At 46.2% G+C, this 20,815-nt stretch overlaps 1 protein-coding gene across 1 annotated transcript in view; it reads left to right on the forward strand.

The window, feature by feature from the left end:
• The window catches only part of MYO5B (myosin VB), a 307,312-nt gene that overhangs the window by 259,461 nt on the left and 27,036 nt on the right, over positions 1 to 20,815 (forward strand). The window contains exons 23-28 of the mRNA XM_077777644.1: positions 5,979 to 6,063; positions 7,546 to 7,691; positions 9,084 to 9,203; positions 11,074 to 11,214; positions 15,875 to 15,940; positions 19,646 to 19,885. Of these exons, the coding sequence (XP_077633770.1) occupies positions 5,979 to 6,063; positions 7,546 to 7,691; positions 9,084 to 9,203; positions 11,074 to 11,214; positions 15,875 to 15,940; positions 19,646 to 19,885 (798 nt within the window). The remainder of the gene's footprint in view (positions 1 to 5,978; positions 6,064 to 7,545; positions 7,692 to 9,083; positions 9,204 to 11,073; positions 11,215 to 15,874; positions 15,941 to 19,645; positions 19,886 to 20,815) is intronic.

A 20,815-nucleotide genomic window follows, 5' to 3' on the forward strand; every position in this document is an offset into this window, starting at 1 on the left:
TGGGGCAGAGTTACTGGCATCTAGTGAGTAGAAGCCAGAATGTTGCTGAGTATCTGACAGGACAGCACGCCTGTCCCCCACCAACAACCGTGAATTACCTAGCCTAACATGTCAGCAGCGCTGAGGCTTAGAAACACTGCTTTACAGAACTCAGCTGTGCCCCTTACACACGTCCTTCACCCCTCTCAGCCTGGATGCTGTCAGAGGTCAGCCACCTCAAGGCTTCTGTATTTTCCCTCTCTGGCTCCTGGCAAAGAATCCTGTGAGGGAGTGTCTGATGGGTAAGTTGCAGCCTTGCCCTGTGTCATCCCCGGGAATAGAGCGAGGCTTGGTGAGTGGCAGCCTGGATGGTCAAAGGGCATCACCCAGTGTTTTTTCTTTATTTCTCGCCCTCCCCACCACAGCAGACGTTAGTCGTTGTAGACACAAAACATCAGTTGTGTTCATTATAATAAGCAATAATTTGTTGAGTAAGAGTAGTTTGTTGTAATTAGCTATATGCAGATCTCTTGAAAGTTTTTTTTAATGCTTATTTTTGAGAGAGACAGTGCGAGCAGGGGAGGGGCAGAGAGAAAGGGAGACACAGAATCAGAAGCAGAATCCAGGCTCTGAGCTGTCATCACAGAGCCTGATGTGGGGCCCAAACTCCCAAAGGATGAGCTTATGACCTGGGCCGAAGTTGGACACTTAACCAACTGAGCCACACAGATGCCCCATGAATGTATGTCTTTTTACCAGCCTTTTCTCTTTTGATATCCTGTGGGGGAGACAGAACGTGCGCCTTGGCCTGACTCTCCATGGAAGGGCTTATCATCTGCCTGGTGGGTGAGGGCTCTGCTCAGTAGCCAGAGTAGTGTCAGAATGACCCACACTGGTCATAGCCTCATTCCCAGAACTCTGAGCAGTACATCCACAGATGAACTTGGGGTAGAAACCAAGTCTGTCTGAATTGAGAGAATCAAAAGCCGCCATGCCCTGTAGCAGAGAAGGGACAGTTTCCTGGAAGGTTAGTTTTGAAAGCCACATTTTGAAGAACATTGAAAATTGTTCAAAATCAAAAGACACTGGATGATGTCAGCAGACTGTTGACAAAGTACTTGGAGCTTTTGGTAAGCCTCCACAGGTAATGTGTATCTGCAGTTCTCCGTATGCAGCCACAGAGGGCAAGCCGCCGGCAGGTCCATCGGCTCCCCAGAGTAGCCGAGGCACCTGTGAGAGTCACTGCCTTCCAAGCCCCTAAGGAGCCCCAGGGGACCTTGCTCCTGGACTCCAGCCTTGTTGAAATTCTTTCCTGACCCTTTCCATGTGATGCTGAGGGTGGGAAGAACCATACTCTTATCTCCTCTCTTAGTGCCTTAAGCTGAACTTCAAAGCTAAGGGGAAAGCAAGGTAGCATTTACTCATAACCAGTTGAAATTCAGACATCAGGAAGGTTCTGCCCTTGAGCCAGTCTTATGGGTCCATCAGGGATCTGTCTCCTAGGTAGCAGTCCTGGTAGGTCACCATCTAGTCTTAGCTGCCATGCACATGTTGTTGTACTAAGGCTGTGTCTTTCTACACAGCCCTTGCCAGCCCAATCCACCCCCAACAGTAGATGGTAAAATGTACCACAGATGGCTGGAAGTGAGGACTTGAACCAGGGAGCAAGCTCATTCACTGTGTCAGTCACTATAGTCTTGCAGGTGTCTATGGAGAAACTTATCACTCAGACCAAAACCTGCGAGCCTGTTTCATACTCATATTTTTATCTTTTGCTGCATCTACCACAGGGTACTGTGCTTAGTAGATTGGTTAATTTGTGGAATGGTTTTTTAGTGGCTTTATTAAATACCTATACCATAGCTCACATAAAGTATACAATTCAGTGGTCTTTAAAATATAGTCAGTTTTGCAACTATTACATAGTCTAATTTTAGAATATTTTTATCACTCCCCCCAAAAAGTATGCTGTATCCATTAATAGTCACACCCTAATCCTGCTTATTCCCTGTCCAGCCATTAGGCAACTAATCTATCTATTTTCTGTCTCCATTAATCTACCCATTCTGGACACTTCATATAAATGGAACCCTACCACATGTGACTTTTGTGACTGGCCTTTCTCATTTAGCATAAGGCTTTCAAGATTTATCCATGTTGTGGCATGGATCAGTACTTTACTGCTTTTTATTATCAATTAATATTTCATCCTATGGGCGTTCTATATTTTGTTCATCAGTTCATTGATGGACTTTTGGTTGTTTCCACTTTTTAGTCCTTTTGAATACTCCTACAACCATTTCTGTATAAGTTCTTGTGTGCACACAGGTTTCCATTTCTCTTGGAAACCTAGGAATGGAATTGCTGGTCAAAAAAGGGTTAAAATGCAACTTTTAAGAAATTTCCCAAGCTGCTGTGCTGGTTTACATTCCCATGAGCAGTGTAGGAGAATTCTGATTTCTCCACATCCTCACCAAACACTTGTAATTGTCTTTCTCTCCTTTTTTTTTTTTAACTTTAACCATCCTAGTATATGTGAGGTGATAAATCATTGTGGTTTTGGCTTACATTTCCCTAATGACCTTGAACATCTTGTTGCGCTTATTGGGCATCTGGAGGTGTCTATGCAATTTTTTCCATTTTTTGATTGGATTTCTTTTTATTGGTTGAGTTCAAATACTCTGTTCAGGGTCCAAGTCCCATATCCTATAAATGATTTACAGATATTTACTGTTCTACTGTGGGTTGCCTTTTCCCTTTGATAGTATCCTTCAAAGCACAAAAGTTGTTAGTTTGGATGAAGTCCAATTTAAGTATTTTTTTCTTTGGCTGCTTGTGCTTTTGGTGTTGTATTTAATAAGACATTGACTAATCCAAAATCACAGATTTTGCTTCTATGTTCTCTTCCAAGAATTTTATAGTTTTAACTCTTACATTTAGGTCTTTGATGTACTTTGTTTATTTTTAAATATAGTGTGAGGTAGGAGTCCAATTTTATGTTGTATGTGGAAATACAGTTGTTCTGGCCATTTGTTGAAAAGACTATACTTTCCTCAATGAATTACAACATGAGGGTTTATTTCTGGATTCTCCGTTCTATTCCATTGATCTCTGGTCTACCCTAATGCTAATGTCTCACTGTCTTGATTACTATAATTGTGTTTGAAGTCGTAAGTGTTAAAATTGAGACATGTGATTCTTCCAACTTTGTTCTTTTTCAAGATTTTGACTATTCTGGATCCCTAGATATTCCATAAAAATTCAGGGTCAGTTTGTCAATTTCTGCAACAAAGCCGTCTGGGATCTTGATAATGATTTTATTGAGTCTATAAGTTATTTGAAGGAGGGTTATATCTTAACAGCATTAAGTCTTTGGATCCATTAACTCAGGATGTCTTTCCACTTATTTAGATCTTTTTTAATTTCCTTCAACAATATCTTGTAGCTTTCAGAGTGTAAATTTGTACTCCTTTGGTTAAAATGTATTCCAGAGTATTCTCTTCTTTATGATGCTGTTGTAAATGGAATTGTTTTCTTAATTTTCTTTCTCAGGTTGCTCACTGCACTGTATAGAAATACAGTCAACTTTTGTGTATTGATCTTGCACTCCACACCTGAACTCATTTATTCTAATAGTTTTTAAGTACATTTCCTAGCATTTTCTACATAAAAGATCATGTCTTAAGCAGATAGAGATCATTCCACTTCTTTCTTTCCAATCTCAATGATTTTTATTTCTTTTGTATTTGCCCAGGCTAGACTCTCCAGTAAGGTGTTGACTATTTTCAGCAAGAGCAGACGTCCTTGTCTTTGTCCCGACCTTGGGCACAAAAGGTATTCGGTCTTCAGCCATAAAGTCTGATGATGTGGGTTTTTGTAGATGCCCTTTATCAGGTTGAGGAAGGCCCCTGCTAGTCCTAGTCTGTTGAGTGGTTTTATCATGAAGGTTTGGTAACATTTTGTTAAGGATTTTTGCATCCATATCTGTAAAAGGTAATAGTCTGTCATTTTCTTGTGATGTCTCTGGTTTTGGTATTAGGATACTACTGGCCTCATAAAGGAAGCTGAGGACTCCTCTTCTGTTTTATGAAATAACCTGTGCAGAATAGATCTTAATTTTTCTTTAAGTTGTTGCTAAGTGACGGAATGATTTTTAAAGTATATGCTTCAGCTTAGTGCCCAGGATAGGTAATGCTGTAGAACCATCTACATCCATTCATCAACAGCTCCGTGCTGTGCCTGCTGCTTAGACTCCACATACATCATCTCCATATGCGGAGAGCAGACCTTCAGGGTGGGTGTTTGTTTCCCCGAGGGGGACCTGTGGCTCACGGAGTCAGAGAGCTGTGGCTGTGGAGCTCCCTGTCTTTGCCTCAGGCCAGATTTGCTGCGCTTTGATTGCTGTGTGATTGCAGGGTTTTTTCTGTGCTGACTTGCTGGCTTCAGGAAGCCTCCAGGGAGGGCGGGACTCAGGTCTGGGTGCCTGAATGGAGGGCCCCTGGGCATGCATCCTTCTCCTCTTCCTGTCCACTTCCGCAGTGCTCACTTACGTGCTTACCTTTGTCATAAAGGCAGGGATGCTACTACATTGGTGGGGAAAATTACTCGGTGGCCTCCTGCCAGATGAGTCAGGGGGTCCAGAGAGAAATGTGCAGAGGTGGACCCATCGTGCTCCAGCCCTCATGTTAGAACAGACCCCTTTCCCCTACTCCTCTAGAACAGCTGATGATTTCTGATTGTCTTAGAATACGGCTGAATTGTTATATTTAAAAATTTTTTTAATGTTTATTTTTGAGAGAGAGTGTGTGAGAGGGAGAGGGGTAGAGAGAGAGAGAGACACACACACACGGAATCTGAAGCAGGCTCCAAGCTCTGAGCTGTCAGCGCAGAGCCCGCCCGACGTGGGGCTCGAACCCACAAACCATGAGATCATGACCTGAGCCNGTCAGGGGGTCCAGAGAGAAATGTGCAGAGGTGGACCCATCGTGCTCCAGCCCTCATGTTAGAACAGACCCCTTTCCCCTACTCCTCTAGAACAGCTGATGATTTCTGATTGTCTTAGAATACGGCTGAATTGTTATATTTAAAAATTTTTTAATGTTTATTTTTGAGAGAGAGAGTGTGAGAGGGAGAGGGGTAGAGAGAGAGAGAGAGAGACACACACACACGGAATCTGAAGCAGGCTCCAAGCTCTGAGCTGTCAGCGCAGAGCCCGCCCGACGTGGGGCTCGAACCCACAAACCATGAGATCATGACCTGAGCCAAAGTCGGATGCTTAACCAACTGAGCCACCCTGGCGCCCCTGAATTGTTACATTTTTAAATCTATAAATCTATACATTCTAAATCTATACAAATATTTGCTCCAATACTGAATAGCCAAAACTTCCTTTTTTAAAAAGCTTGCCATACGCCATTGGTATTCTTCCCTCTGAACGGAGCGGGATTTTTCCTTAATTACTCTTTTCTTTTTGTGCCATTTTTAGTAGCATTCCCTTCATGCTTCCTTTGTGGTGGGGGCTGTGGGGATGGCCAAAAGCTAAACTCTAGAATTCATTTCCCTCTGCGGCACCCGAGCTGTGCTGCTCCAGTGAGACCGGTGAGGGCAAGTGGAATGAACACCAGAGATGATTTTTCATTGTGAGCTTTGGGCTTCCCTGCCACTCAGATTTGAGAGCTCAGAATTTACCAAGACAGGCAACCAAACACGAGGTGAAAGCCTGTTACTGTTGTCCGTTCCTTCACACGGCCTGTGAGCATGTGCAGACTTTTCACGAGGTTTATGTGGGCACTGGAGGACCATACAGAGTGGTGAGCTCCTCTGTTGTCTTTTAATGGATTTTTCTTTCGGTGCAATGGTCTTGCCCTCGAAATGAAAGCAGTCTTGCCTGACCTGATTTTCTTAAAAAGAGCACGTAGACCTAAGCAGCTGAACTTCAAACTGCATGAAAGGAGCCTCTCCTTTGCGCAGCCTTTTTCCCCTCTTGCTCTCCCTTTCAGCGTGTTGCAGATCTGGAGGAAGAAAATGCTCTCTTAAAGGATGAGAAGGAACAGCTTAACAACCAAATCTTGTGCCAAGCAAAAGGTAAGTAGCAAAATGCTTGATTTTCCATTTTGGAGTCTAATTTCTTTTCCATATTGATTTCTGCCCCACACCCCCTTCCCCCAGACTCCTAGCAAGAACACAGTCAAGATGGTGCAGTGGAGAAAGGGCTTTAATAAATGAAAAAGAAGGGGGGCCTTTAAGCCCCTACTGTGACTCCTGGTTTCAAGAGTTTAATGCACATAATGGACAGGATTTGGAGTCCTGGGGACCTGTACTCGAAGAATGACTACCATGTGCTACTGCCTGGCCTTGAGTGACTCCCTTAATGACTGTAGTCCTCAGTTTCTTCATCTGCAAAATGGACATAAAAGTACAGATCTCCGAAGCATAAAGAGCATGGCATGGTGCTTTGATACATAAAGAGTACCTAGGAGCTGTCATTATTGTGGATTTTAAATTTATCTTTAGTGTCCATAGTACCTGTTGTGGTTTCTTCTACCCAGTGGGTCATCTGCTAATGTTTGCTGTAAGAGAAGGTCCTGGGTCAGATCCCACCGACTCCTGTGCCACCATCAACCCCCATGGGCTGCCTGGCCAAGGAGGAGCAGTGGGCATCCACAGACCCCAGTCCTTGCCCAGCTCAGTGGGTTCCTTAAGCAAATCACTCACCTTTTCCTCTTAGGTCCCTCCCCCATGCAATGAGAGGATTAAGCCATCTGAGGATGGGATCCCACCCAGCATGAAATCTCATTGAAAACTTACACTTTTTCATTTCCCTATAAAAATTGCTTCTTTCTACTGATATGAATAGTACGTTTTAGTGAGGGGGAAAGCCCATCCATTTTATCTTTTTATCTTCCCTCCTTCCCCCACCCTGACATCTGGCCTTATCTCCTTCAATCTCCCTACATTTCCAGAACCAGAAAGCTCAGGAATAGGGACAGAACTGGGGAACAAAACCTGGGTTCTTTTTTTTTTTTTTTTTTTTTTTGTTTGTTTTTGAGAGAGCATGAGCAGGGGAAGAGCAGAGAAAGACACAGAATTCAAAGCAGGCTCTAGGCTCTGAGCTGTCAGCACAGAGCCTGATGCAGGGCTCAAACTCAAAAACCACGAGATTATGACCTGAGCCGAAGTCGGCCACTTAACCAACTCAACCTCCCAGGTGCCCCACAAAACCTGGATTCTTACAGGGATCCTGCCAGCAGCTGCTGTGTGACCCGTTGTCACAGGAGAGAAGACAGTGCATTAAGCGAGGGAATGTCCTGTCCACTGCCTGCTTCTCCCCCACTTCCCCAAAAGCAACATGGGCTTCCCCCCTTCTCTGAATACTCGAGCCACCATGACCAGCTTCCCTTTGCTCTGCAGTGGGTGAAGTTGTTGAATAGACTCATCAGGTGGTGGGGGTGGGCGCTTGTCATGTGCAGCCTTTCAAAGAGCGATTAATCACAAAGCGTGAGTCAAGACGTGCAAGGGGAATCCATTCAGAAAGCAAAACTGTAGCTTCGTGTGCTTGCTTTCCAGATGAATTTGCCCAAAACTCTGCCAAGGAAAATCTGATGGAGAGGGAGCTGGAGGAGGAGCGCTCCCGGTACCAGAACCTCGTGAAGGAGTATTCACGGTTGGAGCAGAGATACGACAACCTTCGGGATGAGATGACCATCATCAAGGCAAGGACGGCAGTCCTGGCGCCAGCCCTGCATCCGACTTCCCCACCCCCATTCCTGCACATCTCCAGCCACGGCACTGCCCTCCGACACGGTCGTGCTCAGTAAATCTGTGCCGGTCCTTTCCGGTGGCCATTCTTGCCATGTCCAGTGGTGGTTATCACATGAGGAAGCAGTGGGGCCGGGTGATCATTCCCAGGGAAGGCTCCTTTTCCAACATTGGGGTCTTCTAAAGATCTCAGGAGTTTAAGAAAGATCCCACCCAGGTGCATGTTGTCAGTCTTGTTACCTGTTCCAGAAACATCCCTTCACTGAAACACTAACAGTTCAGATCTCCACATCACTGGTGCGTGCTGCAGAGAGACCCCCAGGGTCTGATCATTTCTCCCCGTCTTTGATGAAACACAATATACATAGAAACATCCTATTTCAGGATTCGTCATTCCTTTTTACCCCACATAAATGTTCCCTCCAGAAATGCATATTCAGACAAGATTGATAAGTTAATTGCATAGAAACCAGGAAGGGAAGCTGAAGAGGAACATATATAAATACAGAAGTTTCTGACCAAGATCAGTGTTTATTCTCAAAGCCAAATCGTATGCAAGAAAAAGTGTTTTTACATGAACAGCCGAAGTATAAATGGTAACCTCTATTTCTTTTCAAATTTTTAAATATTTATTTTGAGAGAGACCGTGTGCATGAGTGGGGTAGGGGCAGAGGGAGAATCCACACTAACAGTGCAGAGCCTGACACTGGGCTCGACCTCACCAATCATGAGATCATGACCTGAGTCGAGATCAAGAGTTGGACACTTAACTGACCGGGCACCCCTGTTTCTAACATGCTTACTATCTTCATAAAATGGGTAGAGCACGGGTTGAAGGACGGGGCCCTTAGAGGCAGGTTTGCCACATTNGGGCACCTCTGTTTCTAACATGCTTACTTTACTATCTTCATAAAATGGGTAGAGCACGGGTTGAAGGACGGGGCCCTTAGAGGCAGGTTTGCCACATTCTTTTCAAGTGGGGGGCCTAATGACAGAATGGCCTTGCTGTGCTATCAGGGCAAGACCAGGAGACAAGGCTGGTTTCCCCAGGACTTGGTGGAGAAATTGGCCTGGGTGTTAGGGACTCCGGATCTCATTAGGAGAGCAAGAATTCAGTCCTGCCGTGGAGGGCCCTTCTCTGTGTCATCTTGCTAGCTAGATGGATGACTGGAAGCACTGTAGATGAAGTTGTCATGGGAACAGCTCCATTTAGCTGTCATTCCAAGACCTGTTCTTGTTGACAAATGAGGCCAGAGTCCAACTCTAGGATCTATTGGCCTTTGAAAAGGAAGAGTTGTCATTGGCATTCATTTGTTATGAGTACTCACAGTTTTCTCTTTCAACAGCAAACCCCAGGCCACAGGCGGAACCCATCAAACCAGAGTAGTTTAGAATCTGACTCCAATTACCCCTCCGTCTCCACATCTGAGGTCGGAGACACAGAGGATGCCCTCCAACAGGTGGAGGTGAGTAAGACAGGCTGGTGGCCGCGGTCCGTGCTCCAGAGGGAGTGGAGGTGTTTTGGGTTGACCAGCTACGTAGACATGCACTCTCCTGGCTGATGGTGACCAGTGTCCACAGGCTTCTCCCTGACCCGGGAATCACTTGGCCTAAAGGTGACTTACAGATCCTGGAGTTAATATTTACTGTGAAATATTACTGTTCACATCATGCACTATCTAGAAAGGAAGATGGTAAATCCCGATCCTCCCTCTTATAAAACCGAGAGCCTATTGCAGAGAGGTAAATGGCTGGATTAAGAAAGAACGGCTTAGTCATTAAAATAGAAATAATTTATCATCCCCACTCAGTATCATAGTACATATAAAATAGCCATAAATATGGAAGAAAAAAGTTTTTCCTGACTTAGAAGCTGGGTAAAACTCAGAAAACAGTTATTTGGAATATTTGGAACTGCAGGTATTTGCTGAGTGACTCTATCTTTGTAAGCAATAGCCCCAGAGCTTCTAAATACCGTACCACACGGCAGACCTCGTAACCTGTGTGTAATTTTGCCAAAGGTACACAGACAATTTTTCCCCAGGCATCTGAAAAGAAGAAAATCACAAGTACGTAAAACCTGAAAAAGCATGTGAAAGACCTGGAAGAGAGGCAGTTATAAAACCAAATGTGTTTTGAGCACGTCTTTGTGCGGGGTGCTGCGGGTGACGTAGTGGTCACCAAGCCAGAAGACGGTCCCTGCCCTCACAGAGCTTGTCTGGTGGAGAGTTCGACAGTAATCAGGTGATGGGAGAAGTTTGTAATAGAACCTCAGGTGTTCTGTTGTTCAGTGCTAGAAAGAAAAAGTGTGATAAGAGACGGCGAGTCACAAGGTGAAGGTGGCAAAGGATAGAAAAGAGGTCCTTAGGATGAGAACGTGTCTCTTGTGCAGTTCGGTGCGGTGTGCCGCTCACCGTAAGCACTTAGCTCGTGTTAGCTTGAAAGAGGTCCTTGCTGTCAACACTGCAGCGTCTAAAGTATGGACCCAGAGGCTTCAGTCATTTGAACTCCAGACATGCCACTAGACATGTATGTGGCCATTTCTGTGCAGATGTAACCACTTCTATCAGTGCATTGACCTTCAAGAAAATTGAGGCTGGCTCTTGGGATCAGCTAGAACAGCTATCACAGCGCCAGCTAAGCACGAGGCAACCATGAACTGCTAATTGAACCAAATTACATTGTCACATGTATGCATGTGTATGTATACATGCACACATGTACTTAAAAAACCCATATAGATAAACTCACACAGATACACGGTTGTCATGCACGTTCACACACAACAGAACCCCAAAGGGTAAACCCAGGCATGAATCTGAGGGGAGAAAATCTGGGAAACTGATGCTCTCAGATCTATGGAATAAACAAGTTCCAGGGAAACTTGGTTCCATTTCAAGGTACAATCAGGTGGTGTTTGACAATACATTTGCAGTGATTAGTAACCACATTGATTCTTTGTCAGGAAGTGTTAGAGCCTGAGTTTTACAATTTCTCTGGTATGAGACCATTTCCATAAGTGAGCTCTTTTAACTTCCAAGTAAAATGGCTGTGTCTTTATTCTTGGAATGTATGCGTGGTTGTCTTAAGTGGCTCTCACAGGAATATAAATGGACCAGACTCCGATGTTATCTAGACAGCAAATGAGTGCGGAGTGCCAACTTTACTCTGAGAACTGATGGTTGGCACTGGCTCTGCCTCTGGGGCACGGATTGATGTTTGTACAGAGAGAGAGGACAGGCGGCTGACACGGAGGCAGGCTGGGAGGTGCCGAGTGTCCCCTGAGGCAGCCATGCTGTTGAATCCTCCTTCCCGGCTCCTTGTGTTCCCCTGAAGGACATCGGCCTGGAAAAGGCGGCCATGGACATGACCGTCTTCCTGAAGCTGCAGAAGAGAGTGCGGGAGCTGGAGCAGGAGAGGAAGAAACTGCAGGTGCAGCTGGAGAAGAGAGAGCAGCAGGACAGCCGGAAGGCCCAGGTGCGTGCTGGGGCCACAGGCCTGCGGAACAGCCCCCGGGTGCTGACATCCCGCTTTTCCCAGGGTTCACGTGGCAGGGTGAACACAGGGGCTTGGGTGGGAGCTCGGTTTCAGAGAGGAGCTTCCGCCTTATGTTGGCATCATATTGAATCTTCTCTCCTTGCTGGCACCCCCAGGCCACTCCAGATGGACAGGAGTAGGCTTCCCAAGAGCCCCCAGGGCAAGGGATTCCCAGTGGCAAATCTAGGGAGAGCCTGTGGCATATGTCACACATACTTGCAAAGGGTGCTAGGATGTGTGATTAAAGTGTAAATACAAGCTGGAGTCCAATTTTAACAGAAAAGTGATTGCCCTTTACCTGAAGCCTGGTATGGACTTGAGTCTACCCCCACTGGGTTAGGGGTAGACTAGGTTTGTGTCACTCACTTTTCTATCCCACGATTGCTCCCTGGCCTCAGTCGAGATTATCATTAGTGCCTTGGATCTCAAAAGGATATTGCTTGACACCTTGGTGTCACCAGATGTTCCACTCTCTCTGTCAGGGACCCCCTAGGCACCATGTGCAATGCTTAGCACTGAGCTAGTGCCGGGTCATAGTAGGTATTCAAACTATTTACGGGGCATTTGGGTGGCTCAGTCAGTTAAGCATTCGACTTCAGCTCAGGTCAGATCTCACAATTCGTGGGTTCAAGCCCCGCATCGGGCTCTGTGTTGACAGCTCAGCCTGGAGCCTGTTTCGGATTCTGTGTCTCCCTCTCTCTCTGACCCTCCCCCACTCATGCTCTCTCTCTCTCTGTCTCAAAAATAAACTAAAAAAAAAATTCAAACTGTTGATTAAACAAGAAGGGGTAAAAATGTAAGAAAAACCCCTAGCCATTGAGGAGTTTATGATCTAGTTTGGGGGGACCAGACCTAACACAAGTGAAAGCGAAAGTGAAAAATAACATTGATACTGCTCAAATAAATGCAAGGTTGGGTAGAGATTGGCACTGTAGGAATAGAGCCCACTGAAGTTAGCAGTGATAATAGAAGGACCGCTTCTAATGGGATAGAAAGGCCAGTTCTGACATGGGTCATATCATTAGCTGACCTCATCATGGGTTTGTCAGAGGTCTTTGTTCTCAAGCCTGACTTGCCCATTGTGGGGTTCAACCCCCCTCCCTGCTTCTCAGCCCTGCTTCTGCCTCTACACACAGTCTCATTTTGGTAACACGTGCATTCCCTTTCCCTTCAGATGTGATATAGATGTTGGTCTGTATTGCAAGAACATTCTTGGGTATTCTGAGCACTAAGTGGGGAGGTAAATCTTGTTGGTGGACTCCAGTCTCTCAGGTAGATTAGATTGGAGGGTGAACGGGTTAGGTTTACAAATGTCCCTCAGAAGAGAAGTGGTCCTGACAGGCAAGCGCAAATCAAATCTATTAAAAGCTACACAGATGACATCAGACCACGTCTGTTGTATAAGTCCCCAGCCCACCCAGCTATCCCCAAAGGTCCATTCTCCAGATTCCCCACCACAGAAATCCTAAATAACTTTGAAATCTTGGCTTTAGGCTTTCTCTCTTTCTTGATACCAAATAAAAAGGGATATCCCTTTCTTGAAAAATAATCCTTGAAGGCACCTGGGTGGCTCAGTCAGTTGAGCATCTGACTCTTAGTTTTGGCCCAGATCATGATCTCACAGTTCATGGGTTCAAGCCCTGAGTGGAGCTCTGTGCTGACAGTGCAGAGTCTGCTGGGGATTCTCTGTCTCCCTCCATCTCTGCCCCTCCTCCTCTTTCTCTCTCTCAAATAAACTTCAAAAAAGTTATCACTGAACAAGAGTTAGAATAGGCTTGGCTTATAGCCCTGAATGTGTATTGAGGATCTCCCTTTAAGGAGAAAGATCTTGTTTCTGACAGAGTGTGGTAAGAAAGGCAGGAGGTAGGTCATGGGATGGAAGGTATGGAACCCCCCTCTCTACAGCACTCTGAAACTGAGCTTTCAGGGATCATGTTCTTGGATCTGCCCCTGGTCCCAAGAGGAAACCTGAGCCACCTGGATCTTTTCTGTGGAGAGATGTGGTGTGGGGTCGCAGCTAGAGAGAGAGAAGTCTATAGGACATCCCATAAGTGTGGGAGTGGCAGTCTGCTGTGAGGATGGGGCCTCTGACAGCCATGCTGTCCCTGTGTTTGACTTCCCATCCATCCAGCTCCCTTTCTCAGAGCATGGCAAAGTCACTTTTGCCTCGAGGGTGATTCCAGTGGGTTGTCCACTTAGAAACATAACTGCCAGTCCGCCTTAATACAGCCCCTTGACCATGGATGATCTCCGTTTTCTGAGAACCAAATGCACTCAACAATTATGGGTGGCCATGCAGCAAACCCACACTTCACCAAACACAAGTACAAGCCTCTCACTGGGGCAGCAAATGAAGAGCCCACCCTGAGGAGTCCCGTCCAGTACCATGAATGGGGCAGAAGCCAAGCCAGAGACTGGTACCCTGGACAGTGGCTTTCCCAGATTGCCCGGGTAGGAGACCATGTGGTCCATGCAGCAGCCTTAGATCTGGGAGAGTCTCCAGGAGGTGCTCCCATCCGTCCTGGTCTGTATGTCTGGGCACACCTAATCCATGCACAGCAGGGAGTGGCCTTACCTTGGACTTAAGGTTGCTAGCACTGCAGATAATCTAATTAAGCACTGTCAGGTTTTAGTGCCAAAACCCATTTTATTCAAGGACTGTCATGCACTACTTGAAATCACCCCATACAGTTAAGCGTTTATGCAGGTGTTTCTGCCCCCTTCTTATTGGCAATTCAGGTTCAGTAGCTGCCAGACAATTATAGGAGTCATTGGTTCGCTGAGTCCTGATGGGCTAGCATCACAGCTGTTGCTGTTGTTTAATTCCTTGGAATTAAACTCAGCATTTTACTGAGCATCGTGGGGGCCAGCTGCCAGACTCCCTGCTGTAGGGTGACATAGGGGAAGCAGGCTTCTCCACAAAGCGCTTAGTGATTCAGTTGGGAAAACTGAATACATATGTTCACACACATCCCAAAAAAACCAAGAGTAGCTCATTAAGCTCCTTAAGCACATAATTATTAATCTTCTTAAATGTATAAGTGTTATGGTGCTACTTTTCTTGGCTGATGAAACACAGTCCCACAAACTGGATGGCTCCAAACAACAGAAAATTGTTCTCTCATAGTTCTAGAGGCCAGGAATAAAAAATTAAGGTTCCAACAGGACCATGCTCTCTCCAAGGCTTTTGGGGAGAATCTGTTCCATGCTTCTCTCTCAGCATCGGGTGTTGCTGGAAACCCTTGGCATTCCTTAGCTCCAGTTCCTTGACTTGGCACTGTGTGACTCCGATCTCTACGTCTTCAGGTGGCATGCGTGTGTGTGTGTGTGTGTGTGTGAGAGAGAGAGAGAGAGAGAGAGACCGCGCACGAGAGAGAGCATGAGCGAGAGCACGAGCGAGGAATGAGAGATCTCCTTGTAAGGGCACCAGGTGTAGCATATTTCATTAGGGCCCATCCTAATGACATCATCTTGACTTTGATTTTTATCTGCAAAGATCCCATTTCTTTTTTTTTTGAAGAGCTACTAAATTTATTTTGGAAGCTGCTATAATCTTTCAAAAATAAGGCAAGAACAAGAATAGAAAATATAGCACTAATTTTGCTTATGAACCCAGATACAAAATTTTTTTAAAAAATCAACATTGAATTGGTCATGTGTTAAAAAAGGTACTACCCAATAGTCAAATATAAAATGTCACAGAACAGTAGGAACATTTCAACATTAAAAAAATCTCTCAGTATAGTTCAACATATTAACAAAATGAGGGAAAAGTCTGTATAATCATCTTATTAATTGCGGAAAAACCACCCAATAAAATGCAATACTCAATCATAAATCACTTATCAAATTAAAAATAGAAGATTATTTAACCCAATAAATACACATGTCAAAATTCCACAAAATACATGGTATAGGATACTATTTTAAGAAATATTTCTGTGAAGACAAATGCAAGTATTTTATTTTTCTTAAATGTTTTATTTATTTCTGAGAGAGAGACAGTGTGAGCAGAGGAGAGTCAGAGAGGGGGAGATACAGAATCTGAAACAGGCTCCAGGCTCTGAACTAGCTGTCAGCACAGAGCCCGACGCGGGGCTCGAACCCACGAACCGTGAGATCATGACCTGAGCTGAAGTCGGACGCTCAACCGACTGAGCCACCCAGGCACCCCAAATGCAAGTATTTTAACTCCTATTCATTTAATATGCTATTTACTAATAGGCTTTCTAGCTATTAAATCAATTAAAAGTAGGATTTGACAGATAAATTATAAATTAGGTCACATTCACAGAGTACCATGCTTTGGACTTCCACATGTTTTCTGGAGATATGATTCAACCTGTAACATAGTGTATACATGTTCACATGCCTAACCATCTGGGAATAAAGTGATGGAGACAGTGAAGACAGGCAGGAGGGTCATTTACAGAGAGCTTCCTGGTGGCCTGAAGTAGGGCCCCATATTCTGGAGGTAGGAAGGAAGTGGACATGGGGCAGGGAGTGTGGGCAAAATGAGCATGTTTTCTGTGGTTGGAAATACTGCCATGGGGCAGCTGTCTGTGGTCCCTGCTCACCTTCTGTTTCCTTATCCGTGCAGGAGGAACAAGCAAAGAATGATCTAGATTTGGACCAGGATGCAGATCTAGCCTACAATAGTCTGAAGGTAGGATTGTTGGCCAACAAGTTCCCCAAACTCTCACCCTGTGGAGAATGGATGACTGAGTCTGTGCGTAAGTGGAGCCATAAGCACACAACGTGACACTTAGGATTCTTCATCTGTGAAACAGAGGCAAATGTGTACTTACTACAAGGAGCTATAATCTCTACTTACAGGAGCCCCAACGATAGGTGTCCCACAGTTTAGTTTAGCTTGGACCCTAACTAGCTGCAGTTAGTGCAGACCCCACTGGTCAGAGCCTTCATCCTTCAAGACTGCCCCCATTTCAGATGCCAATCACATCTGTAAGTCCTCAGGTTATCCACACTTCTGTCCAACTTGGCTACAAACCCGGGGTTTCCATGACCCCCTTCTCACATTTGGTCACATGTTAGAGCAGCCCACAGAGCTTAGGAAAGCATCTGATTTACTACTCCTGGTTTATTATAAAGGCTGCAGCTCAGTAGGCAAATGAAGCAGACACAGGTGTGCAGGAAGGGGCTCAGAGCTTCCCCCCACCTCCACATGCTCACCAGCTGGAGGTCCTTGGAACCCTTCACCTATGGGTCTCCATTACTCAGGCACCAGTGATAAAATCATTGGCCATTGTTGTTTAGCTCAGTCTCCAGCCCTCCTCTTTCCCTCTCAGGGCATCTGTGGGTGGGGCGTAGGCTCCACTGCTCTGACCTCAGGATTGGTTCCCTGGTACCCCGTCCCCATCCTCACTGGCATGAGCTAGCTGGGGCTGAAAGGGACTTATTATGACTAACAATGGACACTTCCCTCACCCCCAATAGGAAGCACCAAGGGTTTTAGGACCCCTGAGTCAGGAACCAGGTGCTAAGAACAAATATAACAAAAGATGTCCCTCTTGCCTCCATTGCTAGGAACCTGGGACAGAGGCTACATATACGTGTTACTATGTCACATATGTTTTTACCTACTTGATACAGTGAGTTATGTGGCCAATGGGATGACTTCACTTTGAAAAGTGATCCGGACTTACACGGAGAGACGTAAGGCACAGGGATGTCCCCCTGCACCCAGTGCTGGCCCCGCGAGAACTGGCAGGATTGGAGGGTAGAAGGCCTCAGGCCCCAGGGCAAGCAGGCCTATGTTTACTACAGTGATGGGGGGGCTAGGCCCCCAGGCAGAGAGGGGTGTACAGAAAGGGGCATCAGAGCATTCCCCCTCCCCCTCTCCCATCCCCAGGGACTTGGGAATTTGCCCAGTCTGCCAGGGTCCGTCTGGTCCCTCTCACAGGACCACAGAGAACTCTGGTGACCACTGCATTGCCCCAGGAGACCAGCCCTGAATCATGCCCATGGTTTTTTGAACAACTAGGGCCACAGAAGTGGGTGCTTTGTAAGGGTTTTCCTTTTTTGAGTTATTGATTTAGACTTATGTTCTGCATGTGATATTTAAAGGTTTAAAACCCCGTGGGAGAGGGGTGGGTGTGACAGATTTCTGTGGTGCATGCCATTCCTCAGCTGCCTTCCCTGAGCAAGTGAACAGTAGACTGTTGTAGAACTGGTAAAGATAAGGGGCGTCTGGGTGGCTCAGTCAGTTAAGCATCCAACTTTGGCTCACATCATGATCTCGCAGTTCATGAATTTGAGCCCCACATTGGGCTCTGTGCTGACAGCTCAGAGCCTGGAGTCTGCTTCAGATTCTATGTCTTCCTCTCTCTCTGCCCCTCCCCAACTTGTGCTTAGTCTCTCTCAAAAATACATTAACATTTTAAAAAAATGGTAAAGCAGGTCTAGCCCAGTGGGTTTCCAGGACTGGTCCTGGACCAGCATCACCACAGGCATAATAGAAATGCAAGTCGTCAGCCTCAGCCTGGACCTGCTATATCACAAGCTCTGAGATGGGGCCCAGCAGTCTGCTCTCTCACACCCTCCCGAAATTTCCATTGCCCACCCTAGTCTGCGAGCCACTCTTCGAGTCTAGGGGCAAGGTGCTGCCTCTAAGACTCCCATTTTAAAGTCAGCTCAAAAACACTCCCTGCATTCGGATCCTGGGGAAGATGCTCACACTGCTCCCCCAGGCTGCATCCCCACTGCCAGCCTGGGCCAGGCTCAGACAGGGCTCACTAAGTACTTAAAACTCTTGAATCTCCATTACCACTCTGCCCTCTTAGGCCAGGATCCTGAGGTCCCAGGACCTGGTTTTTCCTTCGTTGTCTCTGGTGAAACCTGACTTAACCTTTGCACCTTGTCACAGAGGCTGGTTTCTGGAAGGACCAGTGCTGTGGAGGCTGCATTTCTTCTCACTTAACAGATGCAGACCTTGAGGGAAGTGATGCAAAATGGGGCTTTTAGGCAAAGCCCCCTCAGCGGGTATTTTGTGGGCCCCTGCTATGTGTCCAGCTGAATGCTTACTGAGGGCATGAGGCAGGGAGGTGGTGTCCTTTGCCCTCCTCAAGTGTAGACTCTGAGCAGACCAAGATCTAAGCAGATGATAAGTCTACACACCAGACTATTCAGGCATCTTTTCCAACATGATCCTTACCAAATTGGATTTGAAAAACCTACCCACAAATACATGGGTGAGATGAAGCTACTCTAGGAAGGACCCCTTGATGAGTAGTGATTTTTGCTGAAATTACCAGAATTTCAGAACTTCCCCCGATCCTTCTCTAATACATAAAGGGACAGAAGCACACCATTTGGGTACAGGGTTCAAGGCTTAGGCAAGCCCCATGTGGGGGTGAGTTGGGGTGGAAGGGTCCTCAGGCCAGTCACCCTTGGCAGAGATTGCTGGCAGGAATCCTGGACTCCAGTTCTGACAGAGGCTCCTAACCTCACTGTGAGTCTTCTCTGCTCTGTCCTCAGCTTCCTCATTCAGAAAATGGAGCAATTATTTATATGGCCTCCTGGTTCTGTGGTCCTTTGGCTCTGTAATAATTGTGCACCCAGTCATTCCTTATTCACATTAGAAGGGTTTGTGGGGGAAATTTTGAATTTCATGTATCCCAAGACCCTAAGAGTATTATATATGTGATTATCAAACTTTATATGGTTTGACTTTGTCAAATACAAAGCTAAACATTACACCCAGGAAACCTAAAATACATTCTAAAGTTGTTTTGATGGTATTTTTGACTGCACACAGGTAGCTTTTCTTCTGCCATTGACAGTTGGTGGCTTTCTGTGTGACCTAAATGACAAAGGTGTGTCCCTAAGATACTCCAAAACATTGGTCCTGTGGTGCCCCTTGGAACAAGTGCGTTGGGTAGGAAGGCTCTTGAGATCAGTTTAGGAAACCCTGGGATCCTTACACACTCTTGGAAAGTCACAAAGTACATTAATATATTAAGTTTCTAGGAAGTCCAGTGTTAAAAGCATGTTGTTTAAAATTAACCTGGCATTTCCTCAACTGGGTATCATGGCCAAATACATTTAGAAATTAAACACCGTTAAATCTCCATGGGGAATGCTCTCCTAGAGGCCTCAGGTCAGATGCTTCACACCAGTAACTTCGGGTTGTGGGTTCAAATCCAGACCCCAGTTTTAACTATTACTGACCTTTTTCCAGTCAGAACTTATTCCATGGGTTTCAGTGTTAAAACGAGAAGTTTGCTCCTAGCTTCATGGCGGGTGATGGGGCAGGCTGATTCTGGAAGGTGGAGAAGGAAGCCCTCATGGGGAGAAGAGACTGCTCTAGATCCAGGGGGATATGGAGTGTGCTGCTTGGTCTGTCTTCCAGAGGCAAGAGCTAGAGTCAGAGAACAAGAAGCTGAAGAACGACCTGAATGAGCTGAGGAAAGCCGTGGCTGACCACGCCACACAGAACAACTCCACCCACAGCTCCCCTGACAGCTACAGCCTGCTGCTGAACCAGCTCAAGTTGGCCAACGAGGAGCTCGAGGTTCGCAAGGAGGAGGTGCTCATCCTGAGGACCCAGATTGTCAGCACCGACCAGCGCCGGCTCGCCGGCAAGAGCATGGTAACAAGATGACAGCACTGGGTGGGCTTGTGAGGGGCGACACTGGGTAGTATGTGCCGTGTTTTGCTTCCATAGCTTTACCCGTGGGCTCCTTAAACCCAAAAAATGCAGACTCTCTTACTCTAGGGTCTCCTCTAAAGGCACAGCGAGGCACTTGCTGCCTTCTCAGCATGACCTTTCATGCAAAACTTTACTGGAAGTTTCTAGAATCTTCTGAAGTTACTCAATATGAACATGTTCAAAAAGAACAAGACACAGAATTAGAAACAAGAGCAATGGCCTGAGCCGCCCCCTTGGCCTTGTATTTCACCTCGTGCTTTACCTCTTGCTATTGACTTTGATTCTGAGATAGAGGAAGTCTTTCAGCCCACCCAGGGTGGCAAGTCTGCCTTAGCATTTGTTCCTAATGCTTTCACCTTCTGGGACAGATTGGGGAGTGGGAAGGAGGGGACAGAAGCCACCTGGGTCACTCTGGGCATGGCCCTGGGATGACATGGAGGGGATAAGTAAGCCCTCATGAGTGTGGAGGATCAACACGGAGACAGATTTTCACCCTGCCCTTCAGATTGGGGTGCTGTGGCCTCAGAGACCCTGTCACCGCCATCNTTCATGCCTGGGTTTAACTGCTGTTTACTGAGGTCATCTTAGGCCTTTTTCCCCAAAGGCTAGTTTTTGTTTAATTTTTTTAATGTTTATTTTTGAGAGAGCAGAAATGGGGAAGGACAGAGAGAGAGGGAGATGCAGAATCCAAAGCAGGCTCCAAGCTCTGAGCTATCAGCACAGAGCCCAATGCGGGGCTTGAACTCACAAGCCCTGAGATCATGACCTGAGCCAAAGTTGAATGCTTGACCAACTGAGCCACCCGGGCGCCCCCTCGAAAGCTTGTTTTTATGCTTCTGTATGTACAAAGTCTATAAAGTCATTTTGCAA

The sequence above is a fragment of the Crocuta crocuta genome, unplaced genomic scaffold (assembly GCF_008692635.1).
Source record: "Crocuta crocuta isolate KB4526 unplaced genomic scaffold, BGI_CrCroc_1.0 scaffold36, whole genome shotgun sequence".
NCBI lineage: Eukaryota > Metazoa > Chordata > Mammalia > Carnivora > Hyaenidae > Crocuta > Crocuta crocuta.